This window comes from Bos grunniens, chromosome 22, assembly GCF_055505025.1.
Source record: "Bos grunniens cultivar Pamir isolate PY7600 chromosome 22, Bosgru_T2T1.0, whole genome shotgun sequence".
Taxonomy (NCBI): domain Eukaryota; kingdom Metazoa; phylum Chordata; class Mammalia; order Artiodactyla; family Bovidae; genus Bos; species Bos grunniens.
This window is the reverse complement of record NC_141186.1, coordinates 53221054-53238633: the sequence shown is the minus strand read 5'-3', so window position 1 is coordinate 53238633 and position 17580 is coordinate 53221054. Positions and strand designations below refer to the sequence as shown.

The following is a 17580-nucleotide window of genomic DNA, read 5'->3' as shown; positions in this document are numbered from 1 at the left end:
AGTATAAAAGGAAAACACGGGGGATCCGCACCATGGAAACAAGTCTGTATCTTGACTGTGATGGCGGATGTGCAAATCTGCACACATAAAACTACACAGAGCTACACACACACACACAAGTGCTTGTGAAACCAGGGAAGCCTGAAGAAGCTCTGCGGATGGTAGCAGGGTATTTCCTGGTTTTGCTCTTGCACTGTGGTTATATAAGGTGCTTGGCAGAAACTGGGTGGAGGGTGTGCAGCGCCACCCTGTCCATCTCTTTGTAATTCCCTGTGAATCTATAATTATTTCAAAATAAACAGTTCAAACAAAGAAAACAGAAAGCCCCCGACAGAGCCTGTATGGGCTGCCCTGCTGGTACTGACATGACCTTGGTGCCCAAGAGATGTCCCTTGAGGGAGGGGGGTCTGGCCTGAGTGCTGTCCTCTCTTCTCACTTTATCTGGCAGCCCCACAGCTTTGCATGAAGTTTCAACCCCCATCCCCATGAAACTTATCACCGGGGAACAGATGATGGAAGCACAGGGCAGAGACCCAGAGAAATCTGGGTGTGACCTTTAACAATGCTGGAGCTCACGATGGATTAAGGGCTTTGAAGTCACGCTGCTTGGGTTCAAACCCCAATCTGTCACTTACTGTCGATATGACCTCAGATAAGATGCTTACCCTTTTGTGCCACTGTCTTTTTATCTATGAAGTGGGAGTGACGATAGTCCCCAGGCTTAGGTGTACAATGTATAGCATACTGTGCTTGTACCTATAAAGCTTAGAACAGTACCAGACACCTAAAGAGAGTTAATAAATGTTAGCTTTTATTTATAATACTAATAAAACAATTGTTTACTGTTATTATATCTCTCTACAGGTTTAAATATGTGTGTGTGTATATATATATATATATTTATTTATTTATTTATTTGGCTGTGCCAGGTCTTAACTGTGGAATGTGGGATATAGTTCGCTGACCAGGGATCAAACCCAGGCGCCCTGCATTAGGAGCTCAGAGTCTTAGCCACTGGACCCCCAGCGAAGTCCCTCTCTATAGGTTCTATCATTCCTCTTTTATGATGAAGAAGCTGAGACTTAACAAAACTACTTAACTAGTGTGAATCAACCAGTGACAGAGCTGAGATTCAAATCCAGAGCCTCCAAGAGAAAGTGAAAGTCGCTCAATCATGTCCTCCTCTTGGCGACCCATGGACTATACAGTCCATGGAATTCTCCAGGCCAGAATACTGGAGTGGATAGCCATTCCTTTCTCCAGGGGATCTTCCTAACCCAGGGATCAAACCCAGGTCTCCCGCATTGCAGGTAGATTCTTTACCCCCAGGGAAGCCCAGGGAAGCCCAGGGAAGCTGAGCCACCAGGGAAGCCCAGAGCCTCCAAATGTATGCCTTTTCCCATGTATGTGTCTGAGCCAGTGTGTATGGAAACCTTACCAGAAAGATGAGGAGAGGGAAAATTCAGAAAGAACAGGAAAGGAGAAAGAATAGATTATATTCTAGAGAAAAAGATGTGAAAGAACATCTCAACTGACTGAGGACTATGAAGGAAATTCATGTTCTCACTTACGATGGTTTCCTAAGTTGGAAGCCTCTGCTGCTGCTGCTGCTAAGTCGCGCCAGTCGTGTCTGACTCTGTGCAACCCCATAGACGGAAGCCTACCAGGCTCCTCTGTCCCTGGGATCTAGGGCTGGTGAATTCAGCGGTTCAGCAACGTCATGGGTCACATGGGTCCGTCAATCTTTTGACTCCGTGTTGTCAATTCAAAATTCAAACTACGAAAATCAGAAATGTTTGTCCTTTGGAGTAAATGAATTATGGAGACTGTGAAATTCCATGCTAGGGCCTTAAGTAGGTTTTCAGATCACTTGTGAGCACCAAAGGAGCAGCAACTCTTCAGAAGCTCAGGTTGATACATTTTTTCTTAAAGGACTTGCTAATGGTTTGTCTAAGGTCTGAGGAATATATGTATATGGCATGTCAGTTAAAAAAAAAAACTTTCAAGACAATCTTTCACCTATTAAATATTGTTCCATTGTGTATTTCTTTTAAAGAGGAAGATGCAGTTAAAAACTTACAGAATAAATATTTTAATAGCTTTTTTATCCTGTCCTCTCTGTTTGCATATAATGTGTATCAGCAGAAAAACAGTAAAAGCAAAATGGGTATCTTTACCTTTACATACAGTCCAGTGATATCAGCGTTGCTGTTGCTATCATTTTGAATAGGTGATGCTTAGCTCCTTCTTCCCCTGATGAGAAAATCTCCACTGCATGATCTAGTTCTGCTATTCCAACAGGCATTCACAGTAGGAGAGAAAACATTTATTAAAATACCTCTACAGATTGAACATCAGCAATTCCACTTGCGTCACTGCCCTTGGATTTTACAGTGGAGGCTTGAGCTCTGACACTGACACTCATATAATTAAGTTATAAGCACGCTTACTAGTAGCCCAGCAGGGTCTGAAGATGACCTGACTGTTCTCAGATAGGGACCATTTCAGATGTTTAACCCAAGAACTCAACAAGCTCCTTGAAATTGCTTGAAGGCCCCTTTCAACTGAGAAGCCCTTCTCAGTTTAATGCCTTTGCTGGAAGATGGTCATCGGTGTCCAGTTCCTGCTCCTGCTGGGGGAGAACTAAGCAAACTGTGAAATGTCATCACCAAGCTCCCTGAGTGGATTAGCGGCTCCAAAGGACAACACACATCTCTAAGTCATCCTGTAAAGTGACCCCGAAGCGTGGCTTGTCACACCATCCTGGGCTCGTTTACTCTCTGAAGGGCAGAGGGCGGCCTGATGCACAGCAGGTTCAAGCTCACGGATAATCCAGAGCATTTTGCACAATAACTCTGGTTCTAGCCAAGTCATGGTCCCTGCAGGGCCTGCCAGAGCAGAAGCTTACCTGCCCTGAGGTTGGTAGGGGGAACAGGCGATGGGGGCTATTTTTCACCAGGAAAGAGGTCATCATGTGCCTGGAATGATATCTCTGTGATTCTGCTACTAATTTGGTGCCTGTAACCTTGAAAGGCTGAGTCGTTTCTGAAACACCTCCCCTCCACATATAAAGGGTTGATGCCCTGAGGTTTCAGGACCAGACCGGGGCTGCTGCAAACCCTAGCTGCAATACTCACCCTCCTTGACACCGTATCAAGACAGCAGCAGATTCATCACAAAGGTAAAGGATGTTGAACTTGAGTGTACATGGGATGGAAGTTCATCTTGCCCTTCTCAGGGGGGAGTGAACGGAGAGAGTTCTTGTAACCCTGTCTTTTTCAGCCACTGAGGTTCATCTTTCCCTCTGAATTCTCACCTTACACCTGTTTGGGAATGGTGGAATTCCACTGCTTAGAAATCTCAACAGGACTTTTCCATATCTAGTTTATATATTTAAGTAATGCAATCAAAACAGCTCTGTGAGAGAACCAGAAATCTGTTCCAGTGTTCATTTAACAAGGCTCTGATAAGATGATTTCCTGTAAACAAAAACAGTGCATATTGAGGGGGAGATGCTAAACCTCAGAGGAATCAACATCCTTTCAAATAGAGATGCTCAGCTACAGCGGGCTCCTCAGAAGACTGATGCTTAAGAAGATGTACTAAACTCTGGTCTTTGTAATTCTGAAGCTGAGCTTCTTAAACTTTCCTACGTGCGTGAATCATCTGGGGATCAGGTTAAAATGCAGATTTTGATTCGGATTTTGGTCTTGATAAACTCTGCCTTCATAACAACTCCTTGGTGATACTGGTGCAGCTGGTCCACACAACAACTGAGATGGTTCTGTGGTGTTTCAGGGATCGTAAATAATCTTTAGACTTTTCAATGACTGCATCTTATCAAATCAGTGAAAAATCAAAAACAGTTCTGTTCTATTTTTAAATTTTGATTTGTATGTTAACATAGAGCAAAATGACTCTTCTGTGTGTGCTCAATTCTAAGAATTTATCACATATTCAGCTCTGTGGAACCACCACCACAGTAGGGATACAGAACAATTCCATCACCCCCACCCCTAATTTCTTCAGCTCTGGCTTTGAAGTTATGCTCTCCCCCTATCTCTAACCGAAAGCAGTTATTATAGGCTTGTTTTTTAGAGAATGTCATATCAGTTCATTCGCTCAGTCATGTCTGACTCTTTGCGACCTCATGAACCGCAGCACGCCAGGCCTTGCTGTCCATCACCAACTCCCGGAGTCCACCCAAACCCATGTCCAGATGCCATCCAACCATCTCATCCTCTGTCGTCCCCTTCTCCTCCTGCCTTCAATATTTCCCAGCATCAGGGTTTTTTCCAACGAGTCAGCTTTTTGCATCAGGTGGCCAAAGTATTGGAGTTTTAGCTTCAACGTCAGTCCTTCCAATGAACACCCAGGACTGATCTCCTTTAGAATGGACTGGTTTGATCTCCTGGCAGTCCAAGGCACTCTCAAGAGTCTTCTCCAACACCGCAGTTCAAAAGCGTCAATTCTTTGGTGCTCAGCTTTCTTTATAGTCCAACTCTCACATCCATTCATGACCACTGGAAAAACCATAGCCTTGACTAGACAAACCTTTGTTGGCAAAGTAATGTCTCTGCTTTTTAATATGCTGTCTAGGTTGGTCATAGCTTTCCTTCCAAGGAGTAAGCGTCTTTTAATTTCATGGCTGCAATCACCATCTGCAGTGATTTTGGAGCCCAGAAAAATAAAGTCAGCCACTGTTTCCACTGTTTCCCCATCTATTTGCCATAAAGTGATGGGACTGGATGCCATGATTTTAGTTTTCTGAATGTTGAGCTTTGAGCCAACTTTTTCATTCTCCTCTTTCACTTTCATCAAGAGGCTTTTGAGTTCCTCTTCACTTTCTGCCATAAGGATGATGTCATCTGCATATCTGAGGTTATTGATATTTCTCCTGGCAATCTTTATTCCAGCTTGTGCTTCCTCCAGCCCAGCATTTCTCATGATGTACTCTGCATATAAGTTAAATAAGCAGGGTGACAATATACAGCCTTGACGTACTCCTTTTCCTATCTGGAACCAGTCTGTTGTTCCATGTCCAGTTCTAACTGTTGCTTCCTGACCTGCATACAGGTTTCTCAGGAGGCAGGTCAGGTGGTCTGGCATTCCCATCTCTTTCAGAATTTTCTACAGTTTATTGTGATCCACACAGTCAAAGGCTTTGGTATAGTCAATAAAGCAGAAATACATGTTTTTCTGGAACTCTCTTGCTTTTTCAATGATCCAATGGATGCTAGAAATTTGATCTCTGGTTCTTCTGCCTTTTCTGAAACCAGCTTGAGCATCTGGAAGTTCACAGTTCATGTATTGCTGAAGCCTGGCTTGGAGAATTTTAAGCATTACTTTACTAGCGTGTGAGATGAGTGTAATTGTGCAGTAGTTTGAACATTCTTTGGCATTGCCTTTCTTAGGGATTGGAATGAAAACTGACCTTTTCCAGTCCTGTGGTCACTGCTGAGTTTTCCAAATTTGCTGACATATTGAGTGCAGCACTTTCACAGCATCATCTTTCAGGATTTGAAAGAGCTCAACTGGAATTCCATCACCTCCACTAGCTTTGTAGTGATGGTTCCTAATGTCCACTTGACTTCAAATTCCAGGATGTCTGGCACTAGATGAGTGATCACACCATCGTGATTATCTGGGTCATGAAGATCTTTTTTGTACAGTTCTTCTATGTATTCTTGCCACCTCTTCTTAATATCTTCTGCTTCTGTTAGGTCCCTACCATTTCTGTCCTTTATTGAGCCCATCTTTGCATAAAATGTTCCCTTGATATCTCTGATTTTCTTGAAGAGATCTCTAGTCTTTCCCATTCTATTGTTTTCCCCTATTTCTTTGCATTGATCACTGAGGAAGGCTTTCTTATCTCTCCTTGCTATTCTTTGGAACTCTGCATTCAAATGGGTATATCTTTCCTTTTCCCCTTTTCTTTTTGCTTCCCTTCTTTTCACAGCTATTTGTAAGGCCTCCTCGACAGCCATTTTGCTTTTTTGCATTTCTTTTTCTTGGGGATGGTCTTGATTCCTGTCTCCAGTACAATGTCATGAACCTCTGTCCATAGTTCATCAGGCACTCTATCTATCAGATCTAGTCCCTTAAATCTATTTCTCACTTCTACTGTATAGTCATAAGGGATTTGATCTAGGTCAGTGGCTCAGACAGTAAAGCATCTGTCTGCAATGCAGGAGACCCAGGTTCGGTCCCTGGGTTGGGAAGATCCCCTGGAGAAGGAAATGGCAGCCCACTCCAGTATTCTTGCATGGAAAATCCCATATACCGCGGAGCCTGGTAGGTTACCGGCCATGGGGTCGCAAAGAGTCGGACATGACTGAGTGACTTCACTTTCACTTTCCTTTGAGTGGTCTAGTGGTTTTCTCCACTTTCTTCAATTTCAGTCTGTATTTGGCAATAAGGAATTCATGATCTGAGCCACAGTCAGCTCCTGATCTTATTTTTGCTGACTGTATACAGCTTCTCCATCTTTGGCTGCAAAGAATATAATCAATCGGTGTTGGCCATCTGGTGATGTCCATGTGTAGAGTCTTCTCTTGTGTTGTTGGAAGAGGGTGTTTTCTATGACCAATGCGTTCTCTTGGCAGAACTCTATTAGCCTTTGCCCTGCTTCATTCCGTACTCCAAGGCCAAATTTGCCTGTTACTCCAGGTATTTCTTGACTTCCTACTTTTGCATTCCAGTCCCCTATAATGAAAAGGACATCTTTTTTGGGTGTTAGTTCTAAAAGGTCTTGTAGGTCTTCATAGAACTGTTCAACTTCAGCTTCTTCAGTGTTACTGGTCGGGGCATAGACTTGGATTACCATGATATTGAATGGTTTGCCTTGGAAACAAACAGATTATTCTGTCGTTTTTGAGATTGCATCCAAGTACTGCATTTCAGACTCTTTTGTTGACCATGATGGCTACTCCATTTCTTCTCAGGGATTCCTGCCCACAGTAGTAGATATAATGGTCGTCTGAGTTAAATTCACCCATTCCAGTCCATCTTAGTTCGCTGATTCCTAGAATGTTGATGTTCATTCTTGTCATCTCCTGTTTGACCACTTCCAATTTGCCTTGATTCATGGACCTAACATTCCAGGTTCCTATGCAATATTGCTCTTTACAGCATCGGACCTTGCTTCTATCACCAGTCACATCCACAACTGGGTATTGTTTTTGCTTTGGCTCCATCCCTTCATTCTTTTTGGACTTATTTCTCCACTGATCTCCAGCAGCATATTGGGCACCTACTGACCTGGGGAGTTCATCTTTCAGTGTTCTATCTTTTTGTCTTTTCATACTGTTCATGGGGTTCTCGAGGCAAGAATACTGAAGTGGTTTGCCATTCCCTTCTCCAGTGGACCACATTCTGTCAGACCTCTCCACCATGACCCGCCCATCTTGGGTGGCCCCACACGGCATGGCTTAGTTTCATTGAGTTAGACAAGGCTGTGGTCCGTGTGATCAGATTGGCTAGTTGTCTGTGATTGTGGTTTTCGTCTGTCAGCCCTCTGATGCCCTCTCTCAGTGCCAACCTCTTATTTGGTTTTCTCTTACCTTGGATGTGGGGTATCTCTTCACAGCTGGAATCATAAAGGGTATATAGTTTATTGAGACTGGCTTCTTCCACTCAACATGAATGCCTCTGAGGTTCATCCAAGTTATTGAAAATATCAACAGGATTCTTTTTTATTACTGCACAGTATTTCATCCTTCAGATGTTCAACAGTTATTCACACATTCAAAGACTGTTGGTTGTCTCCCCTTTTTGGCATGAAAAATAGAACTGTGGTTAGGTGTACAGACTTTGCTAGAACATTAGCTTGCATTCATTGTTGTTGATTGGTGAGTTGCTAAGTTGTGTCTGACTTTTTTGCAACCCCATAGACTGTAGCCAGCCAGGCTCCTCTGTCCGTGGGATTTCCCAGGCAAGAATATCAGAGTGGGTTGCCATTTCCTTCTCCAGGGGAGCTTCCCAACCCAGGGATTGAACTTGCTTCTTCTACATTGGCAGGTGGATTCTTTACCACTGAGTCACCTGGGAAGCCGAGGTTTGCATTTCTCTAGGCTAAATACCTAGGAATGGAATCCTGGGTCATATGGTGGGAATATGTTTAATTTGACAAGTCATACATTGACAGTTCCAATTGCTCCACCCCTCTCCTCTCTAGCACTTGATATTGTCAATATGTTAATTTTTATTTTGGCCATTCTTATAAGGATATAATAGTATCTCTGCACTTTTTACTTAATTTGTAATTTCCTAGTGGCTAATGATGTTCAACATCTTTTAATGCTTACTTGTTATCTATTCATTCTCTTTGGTGAAGTGTCTGCTAAAGTGGTTTTCCCGTCTTTTACTTGGGTTGCTTGTTTTCATACTGTTGAGTTTTGAGAGTTCTTCATATACTCTGGACACAAATCTTTTGTCATAGACATGATTTGCAAATATTTTCTTCTCAATTTGTATCTCATCTTTTCATTCTTTTTTGGAGAGCAAAACTTTCTAATTTTGATGAAGCCCAATTTATTGAATTTTTTTTCTTTCATGGAGTGTACTTTTTATGTCATATCTAAGAATTCTTTACCTAGCCCCAAGTCACACACACACACATACACACAAAACTAGATTTTCTCTGTAAGAGTTTTATAGGTTTACATTTTATATTAAATCTATAATAAGTTAATTTTTATACACGGTGTGGACCTTAGAGGATTTTTTGGGTTTGTTTTTTTTTTTTTTTGGCATATTGGTATCCTGTTGTTCCAACACTATTTGTCAAGACATGTCTTTGATGTGCTTTTTGTGTTTTTTGTTTTTTTTTTTTGCTGAAATCACACATCTACATTACTGTAGCTTTACAGTAAGACTTAACATTAGGTAGTATAATTTATTCCAAAAGTGCTTTAGTTACTTTAGTCCTTTTGCTTTTCCGTATAAGTTTTAGAATTATTTTGCCTTTAATTATTTTTAAAAATACAGTTTGGATTTTTGCTAGAATTGCAATAAATCTATAGATTTATTTTTGGAGAACTAATATCTCTGCTATGCTATCTTCTAATCCATTAACATGATATGTCTCTCCATTTATTAAATTTTTATTTTATTCATTAGCATTTTGCAGTTTTTAGCAGCCACATTTTGTACACATTTTGTTAGATTTATACCTAAGTATTTAATTGGGGGGCATTATTGTAAATGGTATTATCTCTTTAATTTCAATTTCCAATTGCCCATTGGTAGCATACACTAATTTGTGTGTATTGAACTGATATCCTGCATCTTTGCTAAACTCACCTACTAGTTTTAGGAATTATTTTGTGACTTGCCTCATGTGCACTTGAAAAGAATCTATATTCTGTCATCATTGGATAGAGATCCAATAAATTACACTTAGATCTAGTTGGCAGCTGCTGCTGCTCAGTATTTTTATATCTGTGATGATTTTCTATCAGTTCAGTTCAGTCGCTCAGTTGTGTCTGACTCTTTGCGACCCCATGGACTGGAGCACACCAGCCTTCCCTGTTCATCGCCCAACTCCCAGAGTTTCCTCAAACTCATGTCCATTGAGTCAGTAATGCCATCCAGCCATCTCATCCTCTGTCGTCCCCTTCTCCTCCTGCCTTCAATCTTTTCCAGCATCAGGGTCTTTTCCAATGAGTCAGCTCTTCGCATCAGGTGGCCAAAGTATTGTAGTTTCAGCTTCAACATCAGTCCTTCCAATGAACACCCAGGACTGACCTCCTTTAGGATGGACTGTTTGGATCTCCTTGCAGTCCAAGGGACTCTTAAGAGTCTTCTCCAACACCACAGTTCAAAAGCATCAATTCTTCAGTGCTCAGCTTTCTTTATAGTCCAACTCTCACATCCATACATGACTACTGGAAAAACCATAGCTTTGACTAGACAGACCTTTGTTGGCAAAGTAATGTCTCTGCTTTTTAATATGCTGTCTAGGTTGGTCATAACTTTCCTTCCAAGGAGCAAGTGTCTTTTAATTTCATGGTTGCAGTCACCATCTACAGTGATTTTGGAGCCCCCAAAAATAAAGCCTGTTAATGGACAGGGAGGCCTGGCATGCTGCGATTCATGGGGTCACAAAGAGTTGGACACGACTGAGCAACTAAACTGACTGACTGACTGACTGACTGACTTTTTCCACTGTTTCCCCATCTATTTGCCATGAAGTGATGGGACCAGATGCCATGATCTTAGTTTTCTGAATGTTGAGCTTTAAGCCAACTCTCCTCTTTCACTTTCATCAAGAGGATCTTTAGTTCTTCTTCACTTTCTGCCATAAGGGTGGTGTCATCTGCATATCTGAGGTTGATATTTCTCCCGAGAATCTTGATTCCAGCTTGTGCTTCCTCCAGCCCAGCGTTTCTCATGAAGTACTCTGCATATAAGTTAAATAAGCACGGTGACAATATACAGCCTTGACGTACACCTTTCCTGATTTGAAATCAGTTGGTTGTTCCACATCCAGTTCTAACTGTTGCTTCTTGACCTGCATACAGATTTCTCAGGAGGCAGGTCAGATGGTCTGCTATTCCCATCTCTTAAGAATTTTCCACAGTTTGTTGTGATCCACACAAAGGCTTTGGCATAGTCAATAAAGCATGCTGAGAAGACAGAGAAAAAAGTAGTGAGGGTCTACTCCACCCAGTGGGACCACAGCTCCTCCTATCAGAGCTGGTGGGTTTTGCATCTCTGCAGGCCCTGCTGCTGGTCCATTCCATTGCTGCTGCCAAGCTCAGCAATGTGTATGTATTGGAGTTTCCTTGGTCAGCTGGGACACAGTGAACCACAACTAGCCGAGAGTCATAGGATTCTTATGAAGATAACTCTCACATCCCTCAATGTGGGTTTAATACTCTGAGTAACCAGAGACTTGGGAAGTTAAATGATTGGCACAGCAGTTAGCAATGGGCAAATGTGCCTTTGTCTCAGCTGACTCACTAAGATCAATCAGCCCCTGGGGCAGTACTGATGCCTCACGGATGGTGAAAAATTCAACACACTTTGTTTAACTGAATTCTATGAAGGTGTTACATGCTGCTGTTCTCTTTAAGCATGCATTAATTTTGTGAGGTAAAGTTTATAATTGTCATTGAAGTTATGGCTTTTCTGAGTTGGTGGTGATTGACTGGAAGGAATACTATTGAGTCTCTCAACAGGAATGCTTTGTGCTATCTGCTCAGTCGTTTAGTCACATCTGACTCTTTGCGACCCCAAGACCTGTGGCCTGCCAGGCTCCTCTGTTAGTGGAATTTTTCAGGCAAGAATATTGGAATGGGTTGCCTTATTTCCTCCTCCAGGGGATCTTCCTGACCCAGGGATTGAAACTGTATCTCTTACATCTCCTGCATTGGCAGGGAGATTCTTACCACTGTGCCACCTGGGAATGCAGTCTGGTGGATGGCATTGTTGGCACTGTTGAACAGATACAGATGAATAGTCACTTATTCATTGAAGACAATCTTCCACATTTTCAAAGGACTTTCTGACTATTGATATCTTCTTTGTCACCTTTCTGCAAGCTAGAGTAGTTGTCCTTATTTCAGAAGCGAGAAAACACAAATGTTCCTGGAAATGTGTATTATCTGTGAGGGGATGGGCTAAATCCTAACAATGAGATGCTGAATCTTCAAGGAGGTTAGAACTGGGGAACTTGGATGAATCTCTAGTCCAAAGATAGAAGATAGTTTTTCTCTATTTATTGAGACATAACTTAAGTGCAATAAAATTCACCTGCTTTAGGTGTACAGTTTGATAAGTTTCAGCATTGTATACAGCTGTGTCACCATGATGAGAAACAAGATATAAAACATTTCCACAACCCAAAAACATTACCAGGCCACCCACCCCATCTGCTTCTGTCCCTCTGTTTCTGCAGGGCTCTCACCCTAGGTCTCTGCAGAGTCCACTTCCTACACCCTGGGCACTCCTACCCACTCATCCTGCATGTCCCTACCCTTAGGAAGCACCCTGAGGCCCTCAGGCCAGGCCAGGTGACCTCAGGGTGCCCCTCACTGGCCCCACAGACTGGCCCTCAATGCCTGAAGCACTGCCACAGGAACCACTGCCACTTCCTGGCCAGACCTTCAGGATAAAGATAACTTGGAGGTGGGAGGCATTTATTCAATTCAACAAATATTTATTGAGCACCAGTACACCCTTTAATATATTTAAATAAAACATAGGATAATCTTATTTCCTAAAAGCTCTGGGAGCTTTCTGCAAAGTCAGTTGGATCTCTGCTCTTTCGCCAGGAAATTGTGAGATCACTGAGCATTTCCAGGAGATAAGAAAATCACCCTCCTCCTTCTTAGGGAACAATTGGGGCAGGGGATGGGGCCTGGCCCCTGAATATGACAGCTGCCCCACTTACCAGCTATATGACCTTGATAAGGTCAGATTGCTACTCAACTTCCTTACCTGCAAAATAGTGTCTACCCTGAAAGACAGCTGTTGCTGAGACATACCTAGGCCCAGCCTTCACTACCTTAGCCTCCCTGGAGCCAGCTCTGGACACAGACATGACCAACACACAAGAGGACAGGATCAAAGACTGAGTTCTCACCTTGACTTGCAGGTTAGAATCACAGGAGGAACTTGTAAAAATCCTGACACCCAGTACATTTTCAAGGCTGATGAAATTAGACTCCTTAAGGAGGAATCCCTGGCATCCATTTTTTGTAAAGCTGCCCAAATGACTCCAAGTTCAGTGAAGGTCAACAGACACTGATTCAGAAAGAAAAGAGAAGTATAATTATTTCATGTCTATAAAAAAAGTTGGGGGGAGGTTGTGATGATTACTTACTGCTAATTATTGTCCTATATCCTGTACAATTTGAGGTTTTAGAATTACAAAAAGCTATGTATATTTAGATCAGAACTCATAAACTGCAAAACACTTTTACATTTATGATCAAATTTAATCTTCAGAGAAATTTTAAAGATGAGGAGACTGAGACCTGGAGAATTATTGGCAAAGAGAAGGTGCATCAAGCTGATAGGTCTGGAGTAAACGTCTGGTTTCAAACCTGTCTCGCTTCTATCCTGCCCTAGTGTCCTTGCCCGTCCCTCTGGGAGAGCTGTGATCCAGAACTTCATGCTGATTCCAGACTGAGTATCCACACACCCCTTCAGGAGTTCCCTTGGATGTTAGTGCCCAAACAACTCAAACTCTGTCCAGCATTGCTCAGGGTTGCCCTGCACAACCCTCTTTCTCTGGTTGCCTGTCTGCACAGGCGTGGCCTGGGCAGCTCCACTGACACCCCTCACTTTCGTTCACCACGTGGAGTTGACCTCTTCAGAATGCCTCCGTCACCCGTGCCTCTGCCTCCCTGGACACTTCCAGTTGCCCGTTAACTCCTTTCCCTGCACCCACTCTCACCCCTCAGCCCCTGTTTTGACCTGTCTGCTGGACCCACCGAGGTCTGGGAGTTGGGCAGTGGTCTCTTCATGTAAAAAGTGAGCATTATTGAGTATCTGACATGTATGATTCCACACACACGTGTGCATATACACACATGTGCATGTACACACATGCACGTGCACACCGAGCTGCTCGCTCTGTTGTGTCAGATGTTGGGACTATTTTCTGTGACACATCTCTTTAGTAAAGAGCCTGAAAATGTTCAGAGGTGTGCAGCCTGCCTTCTGCCTGTTACAGCCATGAGACCTCGAGCAAATTTAATCACTCCTCAAATGTCTCTCCTAGAAAATGAGGAAGGGGATATTGACTCATGGAGATACGATAACTAAAGGGACCAATAGCATAAAATGCCTGGCTCATACTTCCTGCTGATAAAAAGCTGAGAAGTCATTCATTTGGGAGGCGGAAGGAAGGACAGAGGTATTTGTCAGATGCTGGAGAAGGGTCTAGGCTACCCACTCCAGTATTTTGGGGCTTCCCTTGTGGCTCAGCTGTTAAAGAATCCTCCTGCAATGTGGGAGACCTGGGTTTGATCCCTGGGTTGGGAAGATCCCCTGGAGAAGGGAAAGGCTACGCACTCCAGTATTCTGGCCTGGAGAATTCCATGGACTATAGTCTATGGGGTCGCAAAGAGTTGGACTGAGCGACTTTCACTTCACTTGTGACATGCTTCAGCGGGGAGCTTCTGCAGTCATATCCCTGGATCTCATAAATAAACCAGTGTGTCCCTATCACGAGGTTTTGTGCCTGATTGAGGTCTCCCTTGGGAGTTAAACAGCAAGGTCTGTACCTTCCAGAGTACAAGGGGAGCATGTTCTGTGGGGGTTCAGTTGATATTTACTTTTTCAGGGGATGAACAATCAGTACGTCCGCCGGGAGGTCTTCTGCCGGAACACCTGTCACGAGCTCAAACGCTTCTGGGAAAGGGAAATTGGCAAACAGACTTACTATCGAGAATCAGAAGAACATCGCCTGGGAAGAAGTGCACTGAGAAAGTACGTGCCTTGTCTACTTTTTTATTATTAATTTTTAAAAATAAACTTTGATTTTTAGGGTGGTTTTAGGTTCACAGCAAAACTCCGCCACACAGCCTCTCCCACCAGCAACATGCCCCACCAGAGGGTACTCTGTTATAATTCTTAAACCTACATAGACACATCATAATGACCTTCGCTTGTGTGTTTTTTGAAAGCAAAATTAATTTCCCCAGAAAAATGCCAGTCCTAGAGGATGCAATTATTTTAATTTTCCCTGCATGTGGTCCTGCCACCATCTGTGGTTATGGGCAGTAATTTAAGAAATTCTTCCAAGTTAACAAGTGTACACAGCTCTCATCTTTATAACCAGAAAAATCTCTCCTCTCTGTCACCATTTCTAGTGTGTGAGGGTTACACTAAATTTGTGGAGCGTGTCAACAGATGTATCCATGAATAACAATCAAACAAAGGAGACAATGACCAGTTAATGGTCAGTGCTCATTTGGATAATGACACAGGATGTCCTGCACGGTTCTGGGAGGCTCTTGGCCCTCTGGTATGCAACCCTGTTCTAGCCAAGCAAGTCGAGTGGAGAGCAGTGACTCATACGAGCAGACCTGGGTTGCTGTCTCTGGAAGCAGTGGCACTTCACCACCCTCACACATACAGCCTCTTGATGACTGCAGGGAGTCACCTACAGGCCACAGGAAAGGACAGGCCAGCTTGTCTGTTCCCACAGAGGGAACAGTTCAGTTGCTGTCTGTGCACTAAGACCACAGCTACTGTGTAGCCAGGGGCTATGGGGCATGTGTATGCTAGCCATTTTATCTCCTCTATTGGCTTTTTAGCTATATCTCTGTGTGTTATTCTAGTGGTTCCTTTAGGATTTATATACTTATCACAGTCTGCCTTCAAGTGATATATCATTTCCTGTAGAGGGTAAGAACCTTGCAATCATATGAATACAACTTTATCTCACCTCTGGTTTTTGAAAGATAGCTTTGCTGGGTAAACAATTCTAGATTGGCAGGGCTTTCCCCCCCTCTTAAACTTTAAAGATATTGCACTTTCAAAGGAAATTTTAGAAATTAAGACTAAAATAGTACTCAAATAGAAAGAAAGAAAGTGAAGTCACTCAGTCATGTCCAACTCTTTGCGACCCCATGGACTGTAGCCTACCAGGCTCCTCTGTCTGTGGGATTTTCCAGGCAAGAGTACTGGAGTGGGTTGCCATTTCCTTCTCCAGGGTATCTTCCCAACCCAGGGGTCGAACCCGGGTCTCCCACATTGTAGGCAGATGCTTTACCATCTGAGCCACCAGGGCTCAAATAGAAATGAGATTTCAAATATGTATATATTTAAATTTGCAAGTCCTCTGCATACCTTTTCAAGCCCAAACACACACATGCACACACAAGCATACTTAAAACACCTTCAGAATAAAAGGGACAGGAGCTTCCCTGAACCAAAAGTCATGGAGAGGAACACTCCATTTGTGTGTATTTTGTTTCTGTTTTCAGGCTCAGGGAAGAATGGAAGCAGAAAGTGGAAACAAAGCTGAGACTACGCAACAATCCAGATGAGACAGAAAAGCAGGCTAACGTTGGCCAAGAGCTGCACTGACACCAGAGGATACAAAGCACTGAGGTTATTCTGCCAGGACGAGCCAGTGCAAATCCCTTAGTCCCTCTGCTACACCATACATATCCCATACTATTGTTTCCCCCACCTGTGAGGGGATTCACCTGGGGATCCTTCTCCAGTGCTGAGTGGGAATTATTAGCCAAGATAGCCCTCTCTTCATGGGAGCCAGAATATTATTCCCAGTACCTCTAAAGATGGAATTATCTAACATCAAAGCTCTATGCAGCTTACTTTATTTCCATATTATTATCTTCCAATTTTGAAATCCCAATATTTGAAATTCTAAGCACACAAGGTGGGGGGGGGGTGATGATTTTTATAGTCATACTGGGTTGACCAAAAAGTTCACTCAGGCTTTTTGATAACATCTTATGGAAAAACTCAAATGAACTTTTGGCCAACCCAATACTTTCAACATTTGCACAGTACTGTTGCTCGACATTTCTCCTAAGAAACAGATCATGTAATCCTTTCTCTTGTTTTCTTTTAATAAGAGAAATGCACCTATCTGCAGCAATAAAAATATTGTAAATAGTCAATAGTATAAGGTTCATAAATTAATTGATCTAATACTATGTTTTCTTCACATGAATTTAATTGGCTTATTCAAAAACACGTTCACATCGAACCACTCAATAAGATTAGGATAATTTTAGTCTAACTTGGTTGCCATGCCATTGCTGGCATGTGTGCTCTTTGTTTTGGCCATTCAGGCATGCAGGATCTTAGTTCTCCTGACTAGGATCAAACCCACACCCCCCACAGTGAAAGCGAGAAGTCTTAATCACTGGACCACTAGGGGAGTCCCATGTGCTCTTCATTTTCTTGCTTTAAATCTCCACATGCTGGCAGCTCAGCTAAAGTATATCTTGCCACCCCAACAAAGTGTCTGTCACATAGATTCTGGACTTTGAAATATCATTGTCACTGCCCAGCTATCCCTCAGATCCCCTTACAGGGTTGCTGCTTCTTAAAGCGAAAATTATAACTAGGCCTGGTGCACTTCCCAAACAGGGCAAAGGAGGAGAGAGGTAGATGCATGTTGTAAAGTACTTCATGGTTGTAGGTAGCTAGCACCTGCAAAGTCTTACATATTCAGGCTGCAGTGCTACCAGGAGACACAGAGAACAAGGCAAGGCATGTGTTCCAGTCCTCTAAATGCCCTGAAATACCACAAAGTGCTTCCATTAACATCCCCAGGGGGCCCAGATGGAAATCACCATCTCAATGGGAAGCAAGAAGAGTTAGGGGATCATTTCCTCAGATTACACTTATATGATCCAGGAAACAGGGCTCAGAGCCCTTCTCCCTGCTACGGTCTCTCATTCAACCTGGGATTCAATTCAATGAATAAACCACGAATCTCAGTTGAGATCACTGAGAGCATTCTGATGAAAGAGGAATTTTTGTTGGATATAAGAGGGAAAGTGAAAGTGTTAGTCACTTAGTCGTGTCTCTTTGCGACTCCATGGACTGTAGCCCACCAGGCTCCTCTGTACATGGAATTCTCCA

The 17580-nt window shown here is 43.0% G+C and overlaps 1 protein-coding gene and 1 long non-coding RNA gene across 3 annotated transcripts; one reads left to right on the top strand and one right to left on the bottom strand.

Annotated features, from left to right (window-relative positions):
• Positions 1–789: 789 nt before the first annotated feature.
• On the bottom strand, positions 790–12726 carry LOC147348607 (uncharacterized). 2 transcript variants are annotated; one of them, XR_015151769.1, is made up of 5 exons: positions 12590–12726; positions 7563–7769; positions 3138–3323; positions 2178–2289; positions 790–1777 (listed from the first exon to the last, which is right to left on the bottom strand). It is a non-coding gene; the product is annotated as an uncharacterized LOC147348607 (long non-coding RNA). The 2 variants fall into 2 exon arrangements; XR_015151768.1 differs by lacking the exon at positions 12590–12726 and having other exon boundaries at positions 2178–2286.
• FAM240A (family with sequence similarity 240 member A) lies at positions 3073–16607 on the top strand. The gene is made up of 3 exons (XM_086368384.1): positions 3073–3181; positions 14297–14442; positions 15945–16607. Exons 2-3 carry the CDS (start codon positions 14300–14302, stop codon positions 16045–16047), a joined length of 246 nt encoding a protein of 81 aa, XP_086224510.1. The 5' UTR covers positions 3073–3181; positions 14297–14299; the 3' UTR covers positions 16048–16607.
• The last annotated feature ends 973 nt before the right edge of the window (positions 16608–17580 follow it).